This window comes from Pezoporus occidentalis, unplaced genomic scaffold (assembly GCF_034315485.1).
Source record: "Pezoporus occidentalis ecotype Australia unplaced genomic scaffold, CSIRO_AGI_Poc_V1 ctg63, whole genome shotgun sequence".
In the NCBI taxonomy this organism is placed as follows: domain Eukaryota; kingdom Metazoa; phylum Chordata; class Aves; order Psittaciformes; family Psittacidae; genus Pezoporus; species Pezoporus occidentalis.
Window position 1 is genome coordinate 5,329,007 of NW_026915977.1, and position 19,085 is coordinate 5,348,091.

A 19,085-nucleotide genomic window follows, 5' to 3' on the forward strand; every position below is an offset into this window, starting at 1 on the left:
CTGTAGCCTCTGTGGCCAGCTATGAGGTGGCTTACCCTGGCTTCCAGAGCTTGTGCCATCAGCCTTAGTGTGCAGGTTACATGGAGGCAAGTGAGGAAGGAGATGTGGGTAATTAGCAAAACAGATGATTGAAAATCAGGCCTGTTCAGTACCTCACTGAACAGTTTGTTATTCCTTACACTGCGATTTTAAATACCTGTGCATGACTCCTGGTTTGCTAGCATTGCAGTAACATGCTTGTGGTGTGCCAGCACTGAACAACTTAGAATTAGAGCAATGAAAGCAGTGAAAGACAGTTCATTGACTGGATCCACTTAATGGAATAATAATTCAGGCCTAGATAATTACATTAAATGTAGGGTGAAGGTATATTAAATTAATAGTACAGGGTTCTATTTTTGGAACAAAAAGGAAGAATAATGCACGGTATTGCAGGAAGAGATTAAGTTTTCACCATAAAATGAATAAAGTATTATTCCACTAACTTAAAAATTATTATTTTTTTAATTACCCAAAAGCTCAGTGATGCACAGAAATTGTTGTGGTTTGTTCATGTGTTCAAAGTTTTAAACCCCAAAGAAATTGTTGTCTCTGTAATGGTCCATGTGAAACGCATTGGTAATTCTTAATCTTGTAATGAAAATAACTGCACTACTATGTAGACAGTATTTTAAATAATCAGGCATAAACATTATTATGAACTTTAAAAATTAGCCTTCTTTTTCCCAAGGCTGTAGATTGTTTGTCACTGTCAAGGATCGCGTTTTATGTGTTTATGTTTGCAAAAGCTTCTTTCTCCTGCAGAAAGCACTAGTTAATATTTTCTTCAGGATCATGCACTCAATGATGCAATGATGCAATGCACGTTACATTGCACTGGTAGCACGCGCTATACCACAGCAATTCCCTGTGCAAAGGCAATGCTGGGAGTGTGTCAGTGTAAGTTAGGAATGACGACTTTTGCCCTACGCAGAATTGTTTTCTTCATTTACAAGGAGCAGTTTCTGTCATAAATTCCCAGTAAGTTATTTTTCACAGCGCTCTGTGTTACAATAGCAATTGCTATAAGCTGCCTGAATTCCTGAGTAATTATCTATGATCAGTTATTGTTACAGATAGTCATATGCATGCAAATATATATATGTATGCACATGAATATTCACGTAATTGTTGACAAGTGTGAGCTGCTTGAGCAGCCTTCAGCAAATTCATGATAAAAATAAATGTACTTTTTTCACATTCTCATTAATGCCCATTCAGAAGAATCTGGTTGCTAATTTAATTTCTGTATGCTTCCCTCTGAATTTTTATGAATATATGTAACATATTTTTCCTTAACGAATACAATTTTCACATGGAACTACCAATCCTGCAAGAACCTAAGCTAAATATCTGACCTAAGTGAAACAAATGGTCAGTGTTGATGTTTTATTTCCAGAAGACAAGCCCATAATTTATTCCCTGAATTATTCATTCACTGCTGTTTAAAAGTCTAATTTTCTCTTAAGTACAGAACCTCTTATTCTCCATAATCTTGCATTTCTGCCTCATCATTCATTTTAAGAGGCACTTAAAAAATTGAGAAAATGAGACTTCCTACAAGGAAATGGCTGGTTTTCACACACAACTAGGATTATTATGAAATAAATAGCAAAGTTTAATTGGTCACAAGGTTTTAGTAACAAATAACAAAGGTTTGTAGTTATTGAACAGTGTACTACTATACACACGTATGACTTCATTAGATCTTGCTGAGAATGCAGCACATGAATAAAGATCAGAGTACTGGAAAGGTGTAGTAAAAGCTTAAGACATTTTGTCCTTGCAATAAGGCCAGTGGAGTTCCCTGGATTATCAACAAGAAATTTAAAGAAGAATTTGGGTGTAATTTCAGTATTTCTGAGAGACTTAAGTGTTGGCGGTTGCATGCAGCATGGAAAACAGCAGTTGGAGGCATGGGAACCACTAATGCAGGCGATATTTGGTCATCAGTTTTAAAGTTGGCAGAACATCTTCTAATATGTTTTTGGAGGTAATATCTTGTAGTCATCCTTTGGTCTTGTTTATTTATCATGGTATCCCCAGTCAGTATATTCTGCACAGCTTGTTTTCATACACATACGTGAAGAGGTCAAGCCATCACAGATGTCTGGCTTGCGTATGTTTTTTAACTGAATCCATATACGGATCAGTCCTTACTTAATACTGAAATAAAGTGATTGGAAACAATTTCTCTTGTGATGAAGAAGCCACAAAATAGACTGACTTCCCCCATCCTCCTGGGTCTTGTTTCTGTGCATGTCAGAAAAGAAACGCTGCCACAGATTTATTTTCTTACTGATACTTTTCCTGAGAGTTGACATTGAAGCTCCTGAACATGCACACGTGTAAGTTTGACAGAGGACAAATGATATATGGATGGTGTGATACATTCACCGTTTTATATCTGTATGCTTATGAGAGGGTTTCATTATCCCATGCTGATGTAATATTAAGCTTTTGCTCAAAAATGTAAGAGAAGATAAAATGCATTTTGAACTGGAGACTTTTTTTTTAAATGCAAATTGACTTCCAGGGAATTTAGACCTAAACTCTTTGTGAAGACAGAGTTGAGCAAAAGATGTGCATTAGAAGTACAGGGGGAGAGCAGTTAAGAACAGCTCAGAGGGATGCTGCTGAAGTTCCATCGAGAAGTAGTTGAAAGCATTCTCTTTCAGATAAGCTGAAGTATTGTTTAAAGCAAAGGTTAGGATCAGTCTGATTAGGATTAGCCTGACAGGAATACTTGTATATTCTATTTGTTTAACATTGTAGGACATTTTAAAATCCCTGTGCTGTTTTTAATGAATTTAATTTTCTCCTATCTTTTTATGTTTTAGATACTTGTACCATAGTAATATATTCTTGCTCTCTCTCCAGAGATAGATATGTATACATACATAAACAAAAACATTAAGATGTTCCAGTTTATTCAAGCTTACCTAATTAGAGTATTTGGATATTACACAATTTAAGTCACGTTGACTTCATTAGGATTAAACAGACCAAGAAGGGCTTTACACAGTTTGTTCAGAGATCTGTAGCAAGAGCTACAGTGTAAAAGCTACTTGGAAAATGTTTAGTCGGGAGATATGAACACTGGTTAATTCTTGATCATCTTGACTATTTCACAACAGAAACCAGTATACAGTGCAGATTTAGCCTGGGTCAAGCCTTGTCATAATCAGTGACCCTTCTGAGATCCATTAACAACAAACCTGCATGCTGTGTCGGAGTCTTCTCTTGATCATCTTCTGTGCATAGTCCCTTCAAGGTTCAGTCTCTCCATGTGTTCTTCATGTTTTCAGAGAGGAATCTGCAGGGATATAACCTCATCTTCTGCTTTTCTCTAACTCTGTTCCTCTTACCACCTGTCCAGTCATTTGACTCTTTAATGCTTAAGCGTAAACTTAATGATTGATTTAAATACCATATTCTGGAAAAACCTGTTTCCGAGGCTAGTCTACAGTCTTTTTGAGTCCAATTGTTAAAGGAAAGACTCTCATGTCTTTCTAATTCTTACCTGAAATCAGAAACACGTGGCTTTTTCAATAAAATACTTTTCAAGGCACCTTAATTATGCTTGATGACATTTATATATGTCAATTACAATGGAAATGCTAAAGCTTCTTCTGGAAGTAAAAGATATAATGCAGGTGCTGATTTTTTAAAGAAGGTTGAAACATCTAATCTTAACACTGTATCTACTTAATGTGTCTATTTACAAGATAATAGGAAGGCCTAGGAAGTGCTTAGAAGCACTGCGACAAGTTCCAAATTATAGACTCGGGAGACAAGAACACGTTGTGACACAATTTGCTTCTGGAAGGTGGGATAATTATAATGGAAGGGAGCCCAAGGGGGAGGAAAGCTGCACGTAGGAAAGACTCGAGGTGTGTCAGATAATACACTCTAATTTGTATTATGATGTTGTATATTTGCATAGTATTACCATAGTTATTAATAAATTGCAGACTTTCATTTTTAAGAAATCTCACTGTGTTCTGTGTATATAAACTCTGTTATAATACTGCAGTTTATAATAAAGTGATCAGCAAATGTTATTAAAGGTAGTGAGAGGGATGGTTTTTATTATGTAGCATTTCTAATTTACTGATTTAGAACAAGAAGAGCTTTTAAAGTAAAAACTGAAACAAATTTGGGCACTGTTGTGCTTGAACTGCAGTCCCCAGCCATTAGGATGAAATGTATTATCTTCATACACTTGTAGTTTGCAGAACAACAGGGGCTAGGATTTTATGTATCTTTAAAATCTCATCAATTATTGAGTATTTCAGCTTAAGTAGCACATATACAGAAAAGCCTTCTATTTTTTAACTTTCCCTAAGGCAGAGCAAAGCAAGTTTATTTAGTAAATAAGGCTTCTCTTGTCATTTGAGAAATTCATCTTGGTTAATATCAAACCAGGTATAATTCTGAGTGTTAATATACAGTACAGCATCTTGTTGCTATAAAGTAACTGGAATGACCATTACAGTAGTAATTCCACTGGATGGTTACTACAGACAGATAAGTTAAACTGCACAGAAGTGGGGATTTGTGATAAGACACAGGGAGATTGTCACATCGGGTTCGTTTACCTGTCATTCAGAGGCCCCATTCCTCTGCTCACAGAGTAGGTGGTTATGATGAACATGACCCTGTTAAAACCCTACTGTGCAGTGACAAGCCTGACACTGTATGAACTACATCTGACATGGGGTTTCCTTAATAAAACTTACTCCATTTCTTTGATTTGATACCAAACTAGATATTTTAGCACTTTATCTGCAGTCTGTAATACTTAAAGTGGGTCATATTCTGCGGAACCAAGGTTTAACACATACTTTTGACTTGGTATTTTCAAATGTACGCTAAAATGTGTTTCCTTGTTCAGATAATTTCAAACCAAGGACCTTTGTGATTTACATGAAAAATTCAATTTACCTCCTTTAAATTGCTAGTCATATAAAAGATATTCCACTTGGGAATTCTTTTTAGAGCGGAAGATGACACACCTGATGGGAATGCACTGCCTCACAAACTTTGACTTCGTACTGCTCTCAGAATTTCAGGTTCAAGTTGTATCATAGAAATATCACCACAAAATTTTAACTGATCTGCCTGATGAAATCACAGAAATGCTCAGAGACAAGAATAAGGTTTCTGCTGTGTTTGCCGTCAGGCTCTTAGCCTTACAAACATACCTCCAGGGAGGAAAATGAAGACAGAAAATGTGTTCTGATTGTTTTCATTCTATTTATGTGTCAGAGCTATTTAGGCTAAAATCGCAGTGTATGATTATTTTACATTTTTGCTTTTATTAAACAGGCTGTTTGCCTGGTTTTATTCAGTCAGTGCTAAATGACTACATGCTATCACAAGCACCATAACTTTCCTTGCGAAGATACGACCTTTGCAGGAGCAGCATACACAGCAAGGCAGACAGCAGGGAGTTGTGGGATCCCATCTGGCATGTCATGTTTTCCCAAAGGAGATTCTAAAAGCCCAGAGCTGCCTTGGGGAATTCTGTTTCCTTGTCATCTCGGAGCCCTGTGCTCGACCATGCCCCCTAAGGAGACTGGTGGGAGAGGTCTTGTGCTGTCATACCAGGGCTGTGAGCACACGTCCCTGGGACCAGGAGGGCTGAGAGGCCAGCAGGGACCGACCGGGCCTGCTTTCCTGCCAGAGCATCCCTGGAGAGCTGCATCTGATGTAGGAAGTCCATAATAACTTAAAGTCAATTTGTGCATAATCTGAGAACAGGTTGAAGACCACTGTTAGTGGGGGAGATGCTCCTGAAGATCAAGCTTTTAAATTAACCTCCTAATCCTGCTCATTGCACAGTGGTGCTGGCACTCAGGAAGAGGGCATGGCAGCATCTTTCTCTGGCAGTTCACAGATACATCTGGGTTCTAGCAATCAGGAAGGTGAGGCCTGAGGAAGAGTGGAGTGTGCCATGAGTCCAGATGTGCTGCTTTCAGGGTGGGCTGGCGTGGGAGCAGCCAGCTGTGCTAAGCACGGCTGTGTGCTGAGGCAGGCTGATGATGAGGGGCAAAGGCAGAGCTGCTGCATGGGTTTGTTAATGGTCCTGAGCTCACATTTGACACAGAGACCTGCAGCGGTGGCTACCACAGTTGAACTGGGCTCATAAACTGGGGGGATTCCTTAGGTTTGTGCATGAAACACAAAAATGGGAGTGTAGCACAATATTTAGGTTGTCGTATTTTAAATGCCTTAACATGGTGAATTTAATATAAGATGCTTGAGATTCTGTCAGGGCTGTTTCCTTTAATCTCCTCAGTCAGATCTTGGCTCTGCACTTCCATTTCTCTGAACCTTACAATTCAGTGAAAATGGGAACACTCTCAAAATATCACCTACAGAAAAAGCAGTGTATACATCCATGTGTTTATATGTATTTATTCAGAAATTACATTGACTACTTACATGAATGGCAACATCAAGAAAAATTACTATAATTAAAAATAACTCTGGTTTTGAGGTAGGTTAAAGTCATCACTTATGCAATATAAATTATCTAGCTAAAATTATATCCTCTGTCAGGTAAATTTTGATGTGCACACGTTTCTTACCTCTCTGTGACACATTACAGCAAAGCAATTTCATTATATTAGTACTTTAAAGTATATCATGCTGCGGTGGGGTGTCCACAGAAGAAATAAACTCCTCTTATATTGAAGGTATTTCCTGCTCTGCTATTCAGGTGTTTACAAAAAATTTGATTAGTACTTGCCCTTTTTTTCCCCCATTGTACTTGTTATTTTTTATTTCAGTGTTTGCTACAATAATTTGGACTATTTTATCTTAGTGGCTAAAATTTTATTCACATAAACTACTCATTTGTGATGTTATTACACACCTGCTGTAAGATATGAGAACACCCTATGCTATAGCTGAAGACTTTTCCTCATTCCACCTCTTTGAGTATGTACAAACCACAGGTATTGTATGGTCAGATGGATAAAAGGTTTTCCCAGTTTTCCCAGTGTCTCCTAAAAACGGAACTTCAAACCAGAATGTATGTACAAAGCAGGACTTGCAATATAGACACAGAGCAGCAGGGTTCATGTCACACTGCATTTAGCTATTTATTTCTGCAGTTTGGATTTATGCAAAAAGGAAGAAATATGCGTTTGGAGACAGATTCCCTGGTTTTCAATTTCCAGTATGCATTTTTAACTATATGGAATATTCAATAACTTATTTTTTACATCATCCCTTACACTCCATCAGCACTTTGACCAGCTGAATAAGCCCTGGAGCAACCTGCCTTGTCTCGTCCCTCTTTCCACCCTACAATAACCTGAGTCACTAGAAACACTGGAACAGGCATCTCCAACCAAACTGGAGAAGGGAGCTGGGGAGATGGCAGGAATCCTCACTGACAGTCATTAGAGAATGAGATTGCTAACACTGAAAACTGTGTTTTCCAGACAGCAAGCAGACTTACCCTTAAACACAAATCAATTGTACATCTCATTAGCAAGTGTCATTTTCAGCACAGCTTCATCTTGCCATTATCACTAATGATATTCTTCCATAATAAACTTGTCTGGCTTTCATCTCATTTGCATTTCATTTCTACCTCTTGAAATCCTTCTTTTCAACTTCTGTTGTTGTACAAGGCATTAGGTATTCCTGAGCTCTAACCTAAAATACACTACTGCATCAGTCTGAACAAATCAGATAACCTCTAGGTAACTTCCTCTATTTAATGTGAAGGTAATAATGCTATAGTATATTACACTCAGTGAATATACAGAATCTCTCACTGTTTGAACAGTGCTTTTATGTGAAGAAGCTTGAGTAAACATTTAATAGATTTACCAATTTACAGTCATGTCTTCCTGTGCTCAAGATGTCATTACTTTGGCCCTGGCCTCCCAGTTACCCTTTCTGCAGTGCGCCTGTCAGGCCTGCTTGACTGAAATGGAGTGTGGTTGACTTCAGTCCACTTTCTGTTCTCACTAAACAGTTTATAATTCAGATTTAGTAATAATTTGACAATTTGTATGACTGTGTAGTTCTGGACAGGCAGTGTTTGGGGTCACTTTTAATAGTCTGTATTAATTCTCTAAACCTGTATGTCCATTTCCACAGATCAAGTAAAGAAAAATTGGTAAAAATGACTGTGCAACAGGGAATGGATTAAACCTTGCTTGGCTCTTTTTTTCCCTGCTCTTGGTATGAAAAATTATCCTGTCTATGCTAATGGCACCCCCTTGTCCCTTTTATAGGCTTTTCCCCTTTTTTTTTTTTTTCTTTTTCTTTCTTTTAAAACCAGAAATTATATCTAGGATTTACTGTGGAAGAAAGAAATCACCTGCCAGGAGGAAGAATTTTACCGGCTCAGGAGCATCATTTCTGTGGTGCATCTCACAATAATAGCACATGTTTAGCGCAACAAGAGCAGAATATATGGCTGTGAAACTGAAGGCTGGTACAGTAGCTGGGATAATGAGTTAGTCTAGCAGGTTTGAGACTATCTCAGTCATCACCATGCAGATGAGATGCCTACAGGAACTGGAAGTGATACTTGCAGGGTCACGTCTACAGAGCAAGGCTACCCATCTACTTACTTGTTATCATAAACTGCATCTCTTCCAACTGTGTTTTCAGGTGCATTCCCAGAATCTGAATCATTGCAGTTCACATCTGTGTGTGCACCCGCTTGCCTGCTCTTTTCTGCTCCAGAACAATCTCTTTTATATCAAGGCATCCTGGTTGCTGATGAGGGAAGGTGCATATGGAGAGAGAAACATGCAGCTGACACGAGGTTGGCTGGGTGCTGAGAGTCAGGATGAGGTGCTCAGAGGTGCTACTTTTGAGGATTATTTCTGACTTTTTCCCATTTTATAATTAATTACGGTAGTTTCATTTTAAAATGATCTTGGATTTAAGGCAAGCTTAAATGTAGAGCAATATAATTCTTGTCTTCTACAGAGATACTGATTCACTGTAATTTTTTGTAATATTTTTATCTTTTCCCCTTTACTGTGGCTTGTGAAGTCTCAGCTAAACCACTCACTTGCATCAGCACTTCTACTGTGAGGAACAATTTCCTTTCATCTTCTGATTATCTTTATGAACATACTTTGTCTGCGCTCTGCTATATTTTGAATTTGATGCTCACAGTAATTGAGGTTGCCATTGGCATGTAATTAATAAAGATAAAACAACAAACTTACTCTTTCACTAGGTGGATTTCCTCAAATGCTTTTTCTGTTCAATTCTGCATATTTACTAATGACTTGAGAAGATCGCTCCAGTTGCTTACTACTTGGTAGCATCTAGCATACTTTCTGGCTTTTATAGCTTCACTGGCCAATCTGTTTCCCTTTCTGCTTAGCTTTTCTTGGCAGTAAACTGAGAGGTTTCCAGAGCTTTTGTGCAATAGTGAATTACTGGGGAAATATTTTCTGCTTGCTTCCACAGGGATAAGCAAAGCTGGACGTGGAAATAAAACCAGGAGGATCTGGTTTAGCATCTTTGTAACATCTTGTTGAGTGTGCAAATTCAAACTCTTTCTGAGGGGAAACCAAGCACTGTCTAGTTGGTTGCTAGTCAGTAAAGGTATCCTGATAAGTCCATTTAGTCATCATCTTGGCACAAGGAGAAGCTGAGAGAAAAATAGGGCAGGGGAAGGAATTCCTTCAGTGCCTTAATAAAATAAAGATTTGCTACAAATATAAAACAGATGGCATATTAGTATCAAATACAGCTGGCTTTTTAACATTAAACTTTTGCAAAATAGAATGACTTACATTAGTGATGCTGACTAACTGCACAGTATTTGTTATGGAAAAAAGATGAAGAGCATTATTCTCATCTGTAGCTAAACCATTGCAACTTCCGTTTATTTCACTGCTCAATCTTAAACTCAAATTCCAAACCTCATTGACTGTGATGCTTTAGGCATGATATGTGTATAACAAATAAATTAATTCTGCCCCTACTATTTAAAACTATTTTAAAATCTGAATTCTTTGCAGAACTGACTCAGATAGCAAAGTGTCTCCATTCCTTGTAGGTTGCCCTCCAAGCTAGAGGCAGGGGCTTGATTTATTTTTCAGTGTGAGCTCTAAGCAGGAGAATGGCTGGCAGAGAAAGCATGGTCCTCAGGATGAGCTGTAAGTGGTCCAAACAACTTTACCCAGTGTTTGTTTGTGTTTTGTTTGACTTCCATCCAATTCCATTTCATAAGCTTGTTATTGGTCAATGCATTTTCCTTTTTTGGTGTTGGAAATTATGATTGCCAGTAAAAATATCCATATTGGCATCCATCAGATTTTATGCTGTTTGCAGTTCTTAATTTTCTGTTTTGAGGAACAAGTTCAGGCAAGAAAAATGTGATATTCATGATGTAACATAAACAGAGTTGAAATTAATAGTGGGCAATCAAATCACACTCTGAAAGTTGATTTTTATTTAAATGCTCATTAAATTCTTTCACATGCTACATCCTGTTGTGGGAGCAGGAAATCTGTGTTCAATTCAGTATGTTTCAGACTTTCTATGTGAACCTGACTGAATTATTTAATGTATTTGAGCTGAGATATCTTTGTGCTTGTTACCTGGGTCTAAGTGGGGAATTGGCTTGGTGATAAAAGGACAGAGACATAGATGAAGCAATGTTGGACAAAGGGAAAATGGACTTGTGTGTGGGAAACTTTACTTAGATAAAACACCCCAACCCTCCCCCAGTTCCCATCAGCACTGGAACGGTGGAAGAAGATCCATTAAGACGTATTAAATATGAAGACCCTGTCAGTGGCTGAAGTCTCTGAACACTAACAGCTGTTACAACATGCTTGATCTTTTCTCAGATTCTTCCCTGTGCAGTTACTGGACACAGGAGTACCATATCTTTGTTCTGACCTGATTTGACTGTTCCCATCTTACATTACCTATGGGACAGCTGCTCACCACCAATAGCAGGATTCAGGAATTTTCCTGTAAAAGCATAAGTGAAAAGGAAGTTCTGCCAAGGCTAAGTCATTCTGACTTAGTGGAGACACTGACACAATCTGTGTGAGCAAGATCCAGTGCAGTGGGGCTGCTAAACACTTGCTAAACTTGCTGTACACCACATAGTTGGCTAACACTGAAGCATAGCAGGTAGGGATGATGTTCTGACTCATCCCCACTTTTTGAAAATGGGAAAGACCTTCAGACTCAGCATATAAGGATTCTTTTTGCCTTCCCCTTGGTGACATAGCTGGACCAATGGGTTTGCAGAAACCAGGCATCCATAAGTCCCCCAGCTTTTCAGCCAGTACCATTCAGAATGTTTAACTTCTTGGTTTATGTAGCTGACAATGCACTATTTCACTTCATTATGTATCTTCTTCTTTCCCCTCAGAATTATGGTTTGGAGACTGAAAACCTGAGAACTCTGTCTCACAAGCTGAATGCCTCAGCCAAAAACCTTCAGAACTTTATAACGGGTAGAAGGAGGAGTGGCCACTATGATGGCAGGGCCTCCAGACGACTGCCAAATGATTTTCTTACCTCTGTAGTTGACCTGATTGGTGCTGCCAAGAACTTACTAGCCTGGCTGGACAGGTAATTTACTATTCCTTGATCCTTTATGCATAAGAATAATTATTTGGGTTGTTTTGTGTTTGTTCTTTTTCTCTTGTACTCTTACATTCTAATATTAAAATGCCAGTTCTGGAATTCTAGTTCTGAATTTTTTTTGGCAAATTTCTCTAAAATAGGAGGGAAAAGTCTAGTACCCTTTTCTGTCAGGAGGGTGTTAAAGTTTTCTCTAGTTACTTTCAGTCTGACAGTATTTTATGTGAAATGAACTGTTTTGTCCTATTCCAAGTTGACATTTCACTGCCAGAAGAGGCAATGTCACAGGTAATTTCAGAAAGAAGGGCAAGGAAGAAAAGATTGTAGAGTTTGAGCTGTCCTTCAGCCATCAAAGGAGACACAAAAAAGCTGGAGTTGAGCAAATCAATTAAGAATATTCAAAATAAATTATAGTACATGCTTTGCCTGAAATTTAGCTTTACTTATTAGAGTTCTTATCAAGAGCAGGATTGATGTGTTAGATACAGTTGTGGTGCTAGTTCTCAACAATCAGTCATTTCCAAGTTCAGAATTTGGTGTACGTATCTCTCTGAATAAATGCAGTTAAAATTTTGATGGTGGAAAGATGGAAACCAAAGCACAAACTAGCATCAGAGCACTTATGTTTTGTTTCTCTTTCTTTAGAGTTGTATCAACAAATAGTTTTATCTTGAATCTGAATGCTTTCAGGTGTATAAATGGAACCTTAGAAATCACAGTGAGAGTGAATCACCTTCCTTTCCAGGATTTGTATAATCCTGGTGACATTTTTCTAACCTAATGCCAGCAGTCATATTCTCTTGGGCTATCACCTTGTCAGTTCTTATGAATTCAAATGGGGCCAGATTCAGCTAGAATCTGCAAAGCCTGAAGAAAATCCGAGTGTGCAGGAAGCTGTTAGTGACTAAGTAAGCATTGCTTTGGTGTCTTAATTAAGGTGCTAACTGCTGCTGAAGAGTGGTGTCATATTGGAAAAGCTGTCTTTGTAATAAGCTGCACAAAGGAAATCTGGACTATTGACAATTTTTAGGACGCTCCTATTTCCACTTGCCACAAGAACTATAACTTCCGATATTCTGGCCAGAATCCAGTTTACAGCCTTCCTGCCTACCTTGTTTCTTGTTTCAAAGATATATTTTAGAAAAATTGTGTAACTTGCTACTGGAAATTGTTATGATTAGGTATTTCATATTTCTGTGATGTAGAATTGATCTCTATATTACGTGTTTCTGCTTATTCGGTGAACAGGAGGCGTCATTGTGAAGTCTGTACTAACCTACCCTTCCTTTCTGACAGGTCTCCATTTGTCAGTGTGACAGAATACTCACTGCTGAAAAACAACATTGTTCAACTGTGCCTGGAACTTACAACCATTGTGCAACAGGTAGGAGTGATTATCTTCCTATCTGAGTCCTCCTCATTCTGATGCTTAAAAATTGCAGTAGTAAAAACATTGCTAAGCTTTCACTTCATCAGAAAAATTGTTTTAGCTTTACCTCTCTGTTCTTAACATATTCTCTTTCTCTGGGAGTGCTGGAAAGGTTTCATGTCAGGTTATCTGCCACCATGCAAGTGTTAAAAAAAAAAACAAAGCTACAGTGGGAAACAGCATAACTACTGCTAACAGTTTATTACAGGTTAAAATATGAATGATCAAAATTCTTTCAGGGACAAGTTCTTAGAATACATACAAATAAATGTGTTTGTACTGTGGCTTGCTCAATTAAAGGAGACCCAGTTACCTGAAAGTTGTTTAGTGATTAACATGAAATATTCATAGCACTGAGCAAACCAAATATGGAACAGATAATGGTAGTAGTGTTATCATCACTAATGTTCATTAATTAATTGTAATATAGTACTGTCCACAGGTACACAAAATAAATTTATCTGGTCTATGGTACTACGCAATATACAAATAATAATAGCCTCTAACAGTGCCTGCCCCTGAAGTAAGATAAGAGGTGACACACAGGTACAGAAACACTAAGTGGAAGCTGGTTTTACAAATATTTACAGTGAGCTTCTCCTCTTGTGAGTAGATGAAAGCACTGATGAGAAAAAGCAGCGTTACTGCAAGATGTGGAGAGGTTAAAGAACAGGCAGGGCTGTCTTGGAATGAAGCAAAAGAGAAAGATGAAAGTGTTGTAGGAAGGAAAACAAGAAAAAAGCTTAAAGCTGTAGTTTCATAAGTACTGTCTAAACGACTGGCCAGTTAAATGGCCCTGCCTCCAACACAACAATTAAGTACAGAGTAGCTGCTTTCTGCAAACTCTTCTTTCTTTTCCTCCTCTTCAATTTCATTTTAATTCTTGGAAAAAAGAATTAAGGTTGATAAGTATCAGTCTTTGTATTTTACACTATTACAGTATCACAGTATCACAGTATGCTGGAGATTGGAAGGGACCTCAAAAGATCATCTAGTCCAATCCCCCTGCCAGAGCAGGAACACCTAGATAACGTTACACAGGAATGTGTCCAGGCGGGCTTTGAATGTCTCCAGGGAAGGAGACTCCACAACCTCCCTGGGCAGCCTGTTCCAGTGTTCCGTCACCCTCACTGAGAAGAAGTTCCTTCTCAAGTTTAAGTGGAACCTCTTGTGTTCCAGTTTGCACCCATTACCCCTTGTCCTATCATTGTTTGCCACTGAGTAGAGCCTGGCTCCATCCTCGTGACACTCCCCCTTTATATTAATTTATAATATTCAGCTTTATTCCTGTTAGAAATTTTGCCCTTTATGCGTTTTTACAGTGCAAAACAAAGATCCTTTTTCTGTTTTCTTGGTTTAAAAGTTCCTATGTAGGCATTTAATTATTGATGTATCTTTATTAAGCTTTCTCTTACAAGGTGTTTATAGCACTAGGCTATTTTTGATTTACAGACTAAGCAAAATGAACTTCTCTACAGTATAAAAAGTTTGGATTCTGATTCTGCCCTTCAGCTGATATTGCACTTTGTGTGTTTGATTTTTCCCTGTGGTCTAGGTGAGAACAGTATACTTTTGAATTGCTGTCTCCCTTTCTGTCATTCATTTCACTGGTTTTGGCGGATGAAATTCAGTTCTGCTTTGCCAGCAATAGTTTCGTAGTTTGGTTCTTTTTTTAATTCCGAGTCTTCAGCACCACTCCCAAAGCTGTCCTCCTTTTGACAGCATAAAAACAATCTATCTTTTAGCATGAACTCCAAGACATTCCGAGATGAGAAATGTTTAGTTAGTTCTTCAGGTCTGTTAAAAATCAAGTTTTGTCTTTTCCTTATTGTCAGGTCTGGGTTGTTTGATAGTCATCTATTGAGTCCTTTTTACAGTAGACTAAATTTAGCAACCAGAAAGAGTAATAAAAACCAAAATCATTGCTAGGGAGAATGTTCTGATGTTACTAAATCTGAGGAAAATTGATCTTAATGTGTGAAAGCAGAAATGTTTCACTTAACCCAGAATTTCAGTCTTAACTATAGGCTAAAATATGAATTGAAAGGTGGAACTAATAGAAACCTGGATTTCAGATCCTTTCAGGTACTCTTTGTTTCATGAACAATGTATACTTTAGGTGTCTAATTTAGTCAGTGTGAAAGTAGCAGACAGGGCTATGCATTTGGCACATTGTGGAATGCCTTCAACCTGATGATTTATTTTGTGCAAAATCAACACACTTTTGTGGTTAACTTATAGCTGCCACTCAGGGTGAACTTCCTTCTGAATAGGGGGCATTGGTGCATAACCTTAGTTTAGTACAGACACTGCGTGTGAAGCTTCTTGCTGGGATGTACTGTATGTATCTGAGTGACATACTCTTAGCTCTAATCAGGAAGTAGGTTTTTAGCTTTTATGTCATGTTTTTTCTCTGTATGACTGTGAAGATGACATCTTCATTCGAAATTTAAACTAAACATGAACTGCAATGCTGGATATCATTATTTACACACCACATAAATGCTATGATGAGTAAGCATTCACTTGTTTATTTGGAAACAGTATTTTTTCATACTGGTTATGAGAATGCTGATCTTTAGCTTTAGAGGAGTTTTACGCCTGTCCATTTATGCTTGGGATTGTACTTTACTCAGTTTTCTTATCTCTCACAATATCACCTTCACTAGAATAAGCAGGGAAAGTATGAAAGAATAGCATTATGCAGAAAGCTGCAGGCACATCCTGATTTTAAGGTGTGATGTCCTATCAAAATGTGCTGATGACAATGTGCAAAAAAAAGCATGTTAGAACAGAGTATTGAAGTGTCTGAGCTGCTGACTTCATTTTGAAGTGCAACTTTAGCTTCAAGGTAGGCTAGCTCTCCTTTCTCCTCTGAAAATGAATCCACCAGAGTTACTTAACTGAATTTGGATTTGGTCATGCTCGAGTGCCAAGGTTACCCTGGAGGAAAGATAACTGAAATAACAGTTGAGGAACAGGTTTGGAATTTTGTTCATAAAATGTAGACGCTGGTTAATTTTTCATTGAGTAGAAAGAGTTCACTTGTTCTAATAGAAATGGGTTTCTGATTTTTTTCTGTTTCTGTCTGAGATGTTTAAGCTTGTGATAGATGCTTTTGGTACATCCATTATAGTGCACGAACAAATGTCCTCTAAACAAAAAGTTTGACTGTGCCTCGTGAAAGAATGTCAGCACAACTCAGGCTAATTTTTTTCCAACAAATGCCAAAAGAACTTTTGCTTGTTCTCCCCTTCATTAATGTTTAATTATCCTCACTGAGATAAATTCAGACACCATAACGCAGACTTTTACCCTACTTTTAGCCAAACACTTTGTGTTCAGGATGAAGCTTTGTTTTTTAAAGCTATCTAGTTTGTACTGCCATGAAAAGAAATTGTTTCACAGCAGTTTCCTGTACCTGGTATAACTTTTATTTGCTCCTCCGAGCAGGTGGTTGGACTAGATAACCTCCAGAGGTCCCTTCCAACTGAACTATTCTGTGATTCAGCAACTGCCAGTAAAAACGTGGGTGTTATTTTCAGTTTGAACTTTGCAGACTTCAGCTTTCAGCCCCTCCATCTTATTTGGCTTGCGTTTGCTAAAGAACATTTTGTTATTGAACATCTGTTCACTGTTTTCTAAATATAGATTATGATCAAGTCTTTACCTTAATTAAACCGAGTAAAATAAGTTACTTCAGTCTATTTACCACTGCATATTTGCCTAATTTCAGAGCAATCTCATTCTTTTTAATTCCAGAAGTGTTTGATTTTATATATGCAAGCAATATGTTTTTAAATATCGTGTTGTCATATCCACCGCACGAAGCTTGCAGTAGATCTTTACTGCAGTGTTATATTGGGAAATGGCATTCAACTGGCAAACATCATAAAGTTTGAAGTTCTCTTCCAGGCTGCTCCTTTATAGGGTCTTTTTTTTTTTCAGTAGTTGACTTAACTCATGCAGGTTTATTGTACTAAGGTAATGAACTAAATAAATATTTTACTTGTGTTACTACCTTTATGTGTTGGTTAACTGTCCTCAACATTTCTTACAAAATGTTCTTTATGGTATCTGTCTGCAAATTTCAGTAGTGCTTGCATTTTTCCCTTTTGGAAATAGAAACTAGAATTATGAACATAGTGTGGGTGAGCACAAGTCCTACTGACCTTTTTTCTTCATGAATATTCAAATAATGCTGTTTTGCTTTATCAGAGTTATGAATGCGTACTGTACCTTTGAAAGGTAGGTCGTTCTGCAGAGTGCAGAAGCTGACTTGTATGTAACACTGCTGCTGTGATTGTTTTCATAATTCCTGTATTTTACCATTTTACAGAGGGGAAATAGAATGCAGGTGCTTTGTTAAGAGCTTTTTAGCTCAAACCATTTTTAAACATGTCATCCTGCCTAAGGAGGATGTAGGAAGAACATTACTATAACTATATTGTTTATTTCCTAAGAAAAATGGATCAAAATTCTATTCATGTTAGTCCTGGAAGGTTTTGATTTTTTATTAATGAGGTCCCTAGTGCATAGCTGTGTATCAGAGAAAAATAAATCAGAAGAATATCGTGACCTACGTTATCTTAATATGTCAGTGTAATATTGGAAGTGCTTTTAACCTCTCAGTTAAACTAGTCTGATGTATTTAAGCAAAAAAGTCAATATACATCTATTTTGGAAGGAATCCCAAAGCCATTAACATTTTTAATGCTAATGTAATCTTGAATGTGCAACATAAGTATAGCTGACATTAATTCTGCTCTACAAAACATTAAAATTTCAGTTTTTCTATACAAAATGCTTCTATTCTCTGACCTGAAGTAATTAAGTTTGTTCAGAATGAAGCTCATATTGCGTTTCTAGCACAGAAATTAAAGGAATAATTTAGAAAGGAGCATTAGCTCTGAAGTCAAGTGGTATGCCCTGCTGTGATTATTTTGTTCTCTTGGTACTCAGAGGGTTAAAAGGAGATGGTGGATGTGCTGTTTTAAGTGTGTAAAACTTGTAGGGAAAACTGCCTTGGGCATTGCCATCCAAACTGACTAATTGAATTCTTTTTTTGTGCTCTAGAAAATAACAGTGTGAATACAGGAGAAACATCAAAGGAATACTTGACCATGAAATGCTAATATAAATTCTTCTCTGTGTTTCTTGGCACTCTCAGTCTTCTGATTTTAACTTTCTTATTCTGTCACAATATTCTCTAAACGGTGTTCACTTAGAAATTAATTTCTCTATAAAAGTGCTACTGTTCCAAAATAAACATGACCCTTGGGGCAGAGGCTGCGGTAGTTGCCTGTACCAGGAGCTGAGCGGCTCAGGCAGGTTGAATCAGATCTGCAGCAGCCATGGATGGGCGGAAGGACAAGGTCCTCAGGAGAGCACCCCAGGAACATAGTTTGGGGGCTGGGCACTGTATCCTCAGTGGGGGGGGATACAGCTGAGGTTTTAAGCCCCTGGACAAGCGGAGCAGAGATCTGCCAGTCAGCTGCTATCTCTCTCACAGAGTACCACAGCCAGAGCTAATCTGCTTCTAGAGTAAATACAGTGGGGATGTTGGAATTATTTAATGGGAAGTTTAAAATAATCAGCTGTTATTGCAAAGGTATTATGATCCAGGAAAGAGAAATTATAGGGAATCTTAAGTTATTTGAGGGGGTCTTTTAGGTATATCAATAAGTTAAACTTTACTTGGAAACTAAACACCTAAGACACCTAAACAAGGCAGACTGTTTTTTACTTGTCATATCCTCATCCTTATAAATATGTTCTGAAATCCTCATCCTGCTTTGCAGAAAGCTTTTTCCAACATGGCATATCACTTGGAGAAGTGTTTAACAATCTCCCAACATAGCTTTTCTATTAATCATTCATTTGCTTAAATGTAATTACTCAATGCACGTATGGCATTACAGACAGGAAGCTGGGCACTGGTGAGGTGAGGAGCCCACAGCTTGGTTGTGGAGGGCTCATAGGGCTCTGGGGCTCCCACCTCCCTCAGGGTCTGGTG

General features: G+C 37.9%; 1 protein-coding gene across 3 annotated transcripts in view; it reads left to right on the forward strand.

Moving 5' to 3' along the window:
* The window catches only part of LOC134174862 (connector enhancer of kinase suppressor of ras 2-like), a 189,754-nt gene that overhangs the window by 72,295 nt on the left and 98,374 nt on the right, over nt 1-19,085 (forward strand). For all 3 annotated transcript variants that reach the window (XR_009968814.1, XM_062640167.1, XM_062640169.1), the window contains exons 3-4: nt 11,426-11,628; nt 12,937-13,024. Coding sequence is in view for 2 of the 3 variants with exons in the window: in XM_062640167.1 (XP_062496151.1) it covers nt 11,426-11,628; nt 12,937-13,024 (291 nt within the window). In the remaining variant the exon portion in view is untranslated. The remainder of the gene's footprint in view (nt 1-11,425; nt 11,629-12,936; nt 13,025-19,085) is intronic.